At 52.4% G+C, this 8,762-nt stretch overlaps 1 protein-coding gene across 3 annotated transcripts in view; it reads left to right on the top strand.

The window, feature by feature from the left end:
* Positions 1-7,904, top strand: part of UBASH3A (ubiquitin associated and SH3 domain containing A) — a 39,339-nt gene extending 31,435 nt beyond the window's left edge. Inside the window, exons 10-14 of one of the 3 annotated variants that reach the window (XM_032175220.2) lie at positions 1,391-1,483; positions 2,870-3,014; positions 3,730-3,836; positions 4,757-4,866; positions 7,277-7,904. In XM_032175220.2, coding sequence (XP_032031111.1) covers positions 1,391-1,483; positions 2,870-3,014; positions 3,730-3,836; positions 4,757-4,866; positions 7,277-7,414 — 593 coding nt within the window. In that variant the 3' untranslated portion in view covers positions 7,415-7,904. The remainder of the gene's footprint in view (positions 1-1,390; positions 1,484-2,869; positions 3,015-3,729; positions 3,837-4,756; positions 4,867-7,276) is intronic. The other 2 variants (XM_032175219.2, XM_032175221.2) reach the window with 2 other exon arrangements.
* The last annotated feature ends 858 nt before the right edge of the window (positions 7,905-8,762 follow it).

Raw genomic sequence — 8,762 nt, 5'->3', positions numbered from 1 at the left:
TTATAGAATTAAAGTTATAGAGTTATAGAGTCATAGAGTTATAGAGTCATAGAGTCATAGAGTTATAGAGTTAGTTATAGAGTTATAGAGTCATAGAGTTATAGAGTTAGAGTTATAGAGTTATAGAGTCATAGAGTCATAGAGTCATAGAATTATAGAGGAGTTAGTTACAGAGTTATAGAGTTAGAGTCATAGAGTCATAGAGGTATAGCACTTGCTGACTGCAGTGGTGAGAATACTGCACTCCTGGACAGCTGATTCCAGACTCCCAGTGTGAGCTCCCAGGACACTGAGTCGGAAGGAGATGGTGGTCCCAGGCCTCTGTTTCTGGCTTGCAGGTGACATTTTCTGCCTCCCTCTCCTCTTCTCTGCTTGTCTCTGTGCACAGATTTCCCCTTTTAGAAGGACACTGTCATACTGGATTAGAGCCCACCCTAATTTAATTGATTGAGGTGCACACCCTTATTTTAACTTATCACTCTGTAAAAATCCTGTTTCCAAATGAGCCACACTCTAAGGCACCAAGGGTGAGGACTCTAACATGTTTTTCAGGGAAGGGGATACAGTTTAACCCAGAAGAGCCTCCACTGAAACCTCGCTCATCAGCATTCGGGCTGTGCAATTTTTGTGCTGTAGGGACTCCCATATTTCCCTGAGAGCAGGGCTTCCAATGTCACAGGGGGAAAGGCAGTGTACAAGCTTGTCCTTCCACGAGCTTCAGTGGGTCTTGAGTTTTCTCAAATGACCGCAAATGTGAAGCCCCACCCATTTCTGAGCTCACAGTGGTGCAGATCCAAAGCCCAGGCCCACCGGGGCTGCTTCTCTGCTGAGGGTCTTAAAGCCTGAAGTCAAGGTATCTGCTGGGCTGAGTTTTCATTGGGAGCTCAAGTCTCCTTCCAGACTCATTCTGCTGTTGGCCAAATTCAGATCCTTGCAGTGGGAGGACTGAGGTCTGCTCCTTACTGGCTGTTAGCTGGGGGCTGCTCCCAGCCCTGGTAGAGGCTGCCCACATTCCTTGCCATGCTGTCCCCTCCATCTTTGCAGCCAGCAATTGAGAATGTTTTGCTGAATCTTTCTCACTTCACACTTCTCTGACTTTTTTCCATGACTGGCTGGCGATAATCACTGCTTTTAATGGGCTCACCAACTTGGTCAGCCCCACCTTGGATCCCCTCCCTTCTGCCATAAGATGTAATGGTCCCAGGAGCAACAGACCATCCTGGTCACGAGTTCCACCCATACTTGGGGGCTGTGCAGGGTGTGTCACACCAGGGGGTGGAAATCCGGGCCCCTTTGAGGACCCTGCCTACCACAGGGAGCACATGGCTCATCTGCCACTGGAGGCTAGAATTATGAAGGGGCATTTTCTGCCTTTTTCACTATTTTCCAGGGGATGCGCTACTGGACAGTGGTATCAGAATCAGCTCTGTGTTTGCCTCCCCAGCCCTCCGCTGTGTGCAGACGGCCAAACTCATCCTGGAAGGTCAGTGAGAACCTCGGTGAGCCTCTCCTACTGCCTTGACCTTGGGGCTATTCTCCAAGGGGAGTGGGAAGGGAGTGGAGGTGGAATTGGATGACTGGCAATGAATGCCCACACCAAAGTCGTCAGGCAGGTACGAGCCAGCCCTCCAAGGATGCTGGCAGGCATGCTGGGTCCGTGAGCGTGTCTGGAATACCAGGACCGTCAGACCAGTAGGGGCTGGTGTAGCTAAATGCCAGGTCCTGTCCTCATACTGTTTCTCTTTGGCCTCCGTCAGCTAAGCATTTTTAAAATACACCTGGAAAGCGGCATTCGAAAACCTTGAGAGCTGGGAACTGCTAAGGTTCCTTGTAAGTCTGAATTGCACAACCCTTCCCAGGGCAATCCACTGGGCCAGTGGAGCTGTCCAGCGTCCTCAAGGGCTGATGTGTGTCAGGAAGTCCTGGGCAGACCCTTCTGCAGCTCCCACCTATGGGAAGAAGAAATTTCCTGCTCATAGGAGAGCAGCTTGTCCCAGAGGCCTGGGCTCTGCCTTCAGCCTGAACCCTGTCCTGCTCCTCTTTGGGAAGAGGGATAAGATCTAGGTCCCCAGGCAGGGACTGGCCGTGGCCAGGAGCATGAGTGACATGCGAGAGGGCATGTCACCTCCATGGTGACAGGGGAGAGGGCAGAGCACACAGACGCAGATGCAGCAGGAGGGCAAATATGGGGGACAGGGCTTGCCTCGACTTTCTCAGAGACCTAGGAAGTCAGGCCACCAGCGGAAAGTGGGAGCAGGGACTGTGAGAAAACATTCAGGTCTTTTTTTCCACTCAAAAAGAGATGGCCTTACTTTATGGCTCTTCCTTTAATCAAAATATAAAATGCTTAGGAAATGTGAGTTGCAGGGAGTCAGAATGTTCCAGAAGATGGCTCCTTCCATTCTTCACCTCTTGCCCAGTCTGTGTAAGTGTTTATCGGGAAAGTGCCTCATGAGGCCGACATTCTTCGTGATGGGTCACATCTTGTCCATTGATCATTGGGTCTGCCATGTTGGAGGATGCAGCCGGTGGGCTGGTTTCATGGTGGAGCTGTGCTGGGTGCCCAGGTGAGCCCCAGCATGAGCCTGCTGCCTGGGACACTCACCAGCTCTTGGGAGACTCTGGCCCTTCCTGGCACACAGGGGGCTATCACTCCTCTGATACCTTCCCACTGCTCATCAGTTTTGACCTCAGAAATAGCACGGCTATGCCTAATCACAGAACGGTATTTGCCAAGAAGAAAATCACACTGTTTAAAAGGCATGATTTAGACTTGTGTGTGACGGTCTGAGATATAAAAGGAGACTCATTTATGCAAAGTCAGGGTGGATGTTGAGGATGATAAACACTTGTATTCTGTTGAATCCAGAACTCAAACTGGAGAAAAAAATCAAGATACGAGTGGAACCTGGAATCTTTGAATGGACAAAATGGGAAGCTGGCAAAACCACCCCAACCCTCATGAGCCTGGAAGAGCTGAAAGAGGCAAATTTCAACATCGACACTGATTACAGGTATGCTGTTCTGCAGTTCTCTGCCACTGGGGCTTTTCCAGTCATTGTTAAAGAAAAATTTCATGACACTGTTGAAATGGTAAGAAAGACTTTATTCAAGAGGGACCGCTGCAGTAGGGTTTTGCAGAAGGGGAAAGAGGTGGGGCTCAACTCCTAATACAAGGAAAAGAGGGGAGTTATAGCCACAGAGCAGGGTGGGGGTCAGTGGATGGAAAATTCCTGAGAAGGTGGGTCATTCTTGCTAAACTGACCTAAATGAGGACTCTTGCTGAAGGCGGGCCAAGGTGATCAGACATCACCTGGGGGGTGGTAGAGGACAAGGAACTTGATCAGATATCGAGGGTAGGAGGTTCTTGCTAAACTCACTCTGCAAGAATAGACATAGAAGCCCAAGGGTCAAGACCTCATCGAGTGGAAGGTTCAGAGGAGCTGGACTGGAGTTTGGTCAAGGAGAGAGTCTTTGTCATCCTCCACCCATGTCTGACCCTGCCATCACAGAGCCCTCCTGATGTTGAGTAGGAACGTGTGCTGGAGATTGACTGTCAGTGCTTTGCCGGTTTTCAGCACAAAACTGGAGTCTCCCTGTTGGCCATGAGCCTGCCTTGAGGCAGAGCCATCCTGGAAGAACATTCTCCTTCCGCAGCTAACTGCAGCTGAGCCTTCCTAATCCCTACCAAAGGGCCAGGGCAGCAGCCTCTCCTTCTCATCCTTCCAGGCCCACGTTTCCCCTGTCTGCCCTCATGCCGGCCGAGAGCTACCAGGAGTACGTGGACAGGTGCACGGCAAGCGTGGTGCAAATCATCAACACCTGTCCGCAGGACAGTAAGTGCCTCACTATCCTCAGTATGACCAGCCCCTTGGGCTTGGGGAATTATCTCTGAGATGGAAATTGGCCGATTTTTGAGCCTATGAATGCCCCCACTTCCCCTGCCCGCCTCCTCCCCCCCCCAATTCTCCAGCAACAAAGTTTTCATTGCTGCTGCTGCTGCTGCTGCTGCAGTAACCGGGTGCACAGACATGCACTCCCCTGCCGCCCAGGCCCTGGGACCCCCCATCCTGGGACTGAGTGCTGATGGGACCTAGGCCAGCAGGGTCAGCACAAATCACCCATGTCCAAGGGATTCGAGTCAGCTTCCTGGGAAACAAGAAACAGAGAGAAAGAACAACCAACTTCCAGGTGGAGCCCCTTTCCCTGACCCATCACGCAGGTCTCCTAACCCTCCTATGTTGCTTTGTCCTGGATGAAGCACACACAGAAGCGCTGACTTCCCACACCTTCCCCCGAGCTGGCAGGGACATGCGTGTCACCTGAGGGAGGCCCACTTGGCCTGTGGTCTCCAGGTGTTCTTATCTAAAGCAGGAGTCGTAGCAGGCTCGTGTGATAAAACAACCATCTGACCTTTCTAAAGTGAATCAGGTCTGGCCTGGGCGTCAGCCACTGCTACATCCCAGTCTGTGGCTGACGGGGCCCAGGCAGCCGGCGACCACGGGGTGTGGCTCAGCTCACTTCCTAGGCCTCCCTGTGGCTGGTGGGCAGCTGCTGCGTGCAGAGGAATCCATGAGCGAGGGTGGGATGCAGGCATCACTAAGCCGTTACCAGCCACACTACTTCTAGCTCGGAGGTCTCGCCAGGCTTCGGGGCACTCTGAGGTAGATCTGCTCCCACCACTTTGGGGACCCCAGTCTAATAAAAGGTGCTCTCTGGGGCTGCTTTGACCTGGAGGTGTTCTTGTTTTCCACAGCGGGTGTCATCCTGATTGTGAGTCACGGCTCCACTCTGGACTCCTGCACGCGGCCACTGCTCGGGCTGCCGCCCCGGGAATGCGGGGATTTTGCCCAACTCGTGAGAAAGGTACGTGCCCACTCTTGGCTCTTTGGGCCACAAAATCATGCACCCTGAAGACACAGGTTTATCACATCCACTTCTCAGAATGAAAACAAGGGTCCGGCTGACCCAGGGCCACCAGGATCCACGTGCCCCCAGAGACTGTGCCCACCTGCTCTTGTGCAAAGGGCGACTTCGGGCTGGGGCTGGTGGATAGGTCAGTCATCCTCATCATCATTGGTCACTTGCCGATTTTTTACCAGTCAGCTCACGCCATAACCCCTTGCAGCTCTCGTAGAAAAACAGACGGTCCAGGAAGGAGTAAGCAGTTTAGATGAGGAGGGAAGAAACGACTGTGGGACTCGATTCTGGCCTCTTCTGGGGACCTGGGGCAGGGCCGCTGATGGATGAAAAGGAGCCCCTCGATCCTCTTGCCCTTCGAGTCACCCAGCATGGAAGAAGCTTGAGCTGATTGTAGCTGCCAGAGTGCTCAGGTGCTGGCAAGGGCCTTGTGAATGACAAACAGAGGATAATGCACACGTGGCATCTTGGACAACCTTGATTATCACTCAGTAAAGCCAGAGGGTGACATCCAGTCCATGGGTGAATTGAGGCAGGCAAACTCAGGAGTGCAGATCCCACCCCAGTTCCAGCCATTCTCTGCAGATCTACTCAAGGCTGGACTCGCCACAGTGCTGACCTTTTTATGAAATTCATCAGTCCACTGGTCAGTGCCCAGGCAGCACGTGCAGCATAGACAATGCCTGTCACCGGAGGTGCTTGAGGCCCTGACCTGGTTTCTTCATATAGCACTGCCACAGGACCACACTGGCCACAGCTTGTTTGCCATAAGTTGTGGGCAGGAGGGGTGTTGCTGAGTCCCCCCAAGAGGTCGGGGGCTTCAGAGGAGCCCAACTCCCAGGCCCAGCCCAGTGACACCAGCCAGGTGCCTGCAGGAGGGCTTAGCTCTCTAGCTGAGCCTGCCTCAGCAGCTGGATGAGAGGTTACACACACGAAGAGCATGCCTGCCACGGGTCATTGTCCCTCAGCAATTAGGCATCAGACACCCAAACCCCCCTATCTTGCTCCATTTTCCCCTGCACCCGAGTAGAAACATGCTTCCCCTGAAAATGTCTCCAGGTTGGTGTGTCTCAATTATGATCCAGACATTTCCGAGCGCCCTGGCTTCCTGAGCCACCAGGTGAGCATTTTCCAAATAGGGCAGCTCAACCCCCTCAGGCCACACTGGTAGAAGTCTGCATGGATTTTCCTGGGGACTGTCCAAGGCAGCCCCGGCACCACCTGCTCCCAAAATGTTGCTCTTGCTTCTGCAAATGGGTCTCCCACACACGTGCTCTGATGTATCCCTCCTGCCCCTTCCCCCCTTCCCACAGCCCCATATACACATACCAAGCCTCCAGCCCCAGGCGCTCCTGGGGGTCCATGTAACCAAGGGTGGCAGCACTGCACACACCAGCTGCTGACATTTCCCCAAACCCATGAGCCCTTGTGGCCAAAGCTTCACCCCCTCCTTGGACCCTTCACCCCCTTCCATAGATGCCAATCTTGAACTTCCAAACTCCTGGACTTTCTTATGCTGGTCACGTGGTATTCACCCTGCCCCCACCCCAAAATAAGCTGGACTTGCTCATGCATGTCAGAAAATACAAAGGGGGCTCTACCAAATGATGGGCCCCCAAATCAGGGCAGCTGGAAAGGGAGCACTCAGCACCCTCCCCAGCCAGCCCATCACTGCCCCCCGCCCACAGCCTCTACAAGCACGAGGAGAGAATCACCCTAGAGTCAACACCAGCCTCACTCGGTTCCCCCTGCCAGTTGGCATTTTTGTAAATTTCATCTGCCTGAGGAATTTCTAGACATTAGAAAGAGGAAAGAAAGAAAGAAAAGCAAAAGACAAAAGCAAAAAAGCCTTCACCACAAAGCTCTGTTCCCACACATCCATTTCACAGATGAAGGGATGGAGGTCTAAAAGTTCACTTTGTGCTTTTCTTTTGGGTCTGAAAACTCAACGTCTGTGTCTTTTTGTGATGCTGAATGTGAGAATATGAGTCACTCCTTAAGTGGTGGACGGCAATCTCCACCTCGGCCTGCAGACCTTTGTGGTGGGGGCCATTCTACGCACTGTAGGATGTGCCACCTTGTAGGCCCTCTACCTGCTAGGTGTCAGCAGCACCTCCATCCTCAGTTGTGACAATCAGAAATGTCTCCAGAATTACCCAGTGTCCCCTGGCTAGGGGACATCCCCCACGGGGCACCGCCTGGGCAGATGTTGGTGCCATTTGATGGTGGCAGTGCCAGCCTGGGCAGTCGCAGACCCTCCAAAGTAGAGGAGCGCCTGACAGTTGGCTTTGGAGCTAGTCTGAAATTGATGGAGTTGTTGTAAGATATTAACAAGTGATTTAAAACTGTGTTCTAGATCCCCTCCCTGGGCATGTGCTTCTGTGAAGAAAATAAAGAGGAAGGAAAATGGGAGTTGGTGAACCCACCGGTGAAGACGCTGACCCACGGGGCGAACGCAGCATTTAACTGGAGGAACTGGATCGCAGGCAGCTGAGAGTCACGGTGATGTTCTCATAACCTCAGAGTGGAGAGGCAGAGACCACGTGCAGGGGCTGGGAGATGCTGCTCTTTCCAGAGGCGTCTTAGTCTCACCCAATGTGATTTGCAGAAGCACAAGACGCACTTTTATATTCTGGAATATTTCCCTCCAGCTTTTGCCTTTGTAACTCCCATCTGTGGACCCATCGTCCACCAGCCCAGCTGTGGGGAGCACACGGCAGGTGGCTGGGTGAGGATGCCGCCCTGCAGCATGTACACCAAGTGTCTGCAGCTGGGGACACAACTGCCCAGGACTCTAACTTCCGGGAATTAAAGGCTCACCACACAGGAAGGATCTAACCACTTCATTTTCCATGGTCTGATCATTAAATTTCCAATCGTTTTTTCTTTTTCTAGGTCCATCACTCTTTAGCCATATCCACATGGGCTAAAACGGGTGTAATAGTCAATAAAATGGTCCCAGAAAACCGTCCATCAGATCAAAACTGGGTTGCTGCTCCGTGCTGTCAACATTCATGTTACTATGTCTCTCTGGTTGCTGTAACCAATGACCACAAACCTGGGGGTCATGGAAAGAACACAGACTTTACACACACACACACACACACACACACACAGGCACATACACACACACACATGCATACAAACACACAGGCACACACGCACGCAGGTGCATGCACACACACACAAACACATGCACATACACATGTGCACACACATGCACACACACGCAGGTACACAAGCATGCACACACACACATACAAACACGTGCATGCATACATGCACACATGCAGACACATACATGCACACATGAGCACACACACAAACACATGCACACACTCGCACACACGCACACAAAGGCATACACATGCAATGCACACACACAAACACACAGGGACACACATGCTCACATGCACATACACACACGCTGACTCTCCTACAGTTCTGGAGGTCGGAATGTTCTCATCAGGCTATGTTCCTTCTGGAGCCTCCAGGGGAGGATCCTTGCCTTTTCTCACTTTCAGAGGCCACCTGCATCCTCCCTCCTCAAGGACAGCAGCATAGCAGCCTCGAAGCTCTCTCAGTCTCTGCCTTCACAGCCACATCGCCTTCTGCCTCTGACCCTCCTGCCTCCCTCCTTCAAGGGCCCTTGCGTTGACACTGGGCCCACCCAGTAACCCAGGATCAATTCTCATCTCAAGAGCCTTAACCACACATGCAAAGTCCCTTTTGCCACATAAAGTTGCATATTCCCAGGTCCCTGGGATTAGGACGTGAACGTCTTTGGGGGTTATCCTGTAGCCTGCCATAACATACCCCAATCCTTCCAAGCACAGCAGAGC

Source organism: Hylobates moloch, unplaced genomic scaffold (assembly GCF_009828535.3).
Source record: "Hylobates moloch isolate HMO894 unplaced genomic scaffold, HMol_V3 SCAFFOLD_14, whole genome shotgun sequence".
NCBI classification, from domain to species: domain Eukaryota; kingdom Metazoa; phylum Chordata; class Mammalia; order Primates; family Hylobatidae; genus Hylobates; species Hylobates moloch.
The sequence above is the reverse complement of the archived record's forward strand: the minus strand, read 5'-3'. Positions and strand labels throughout refer to the sequence as shown.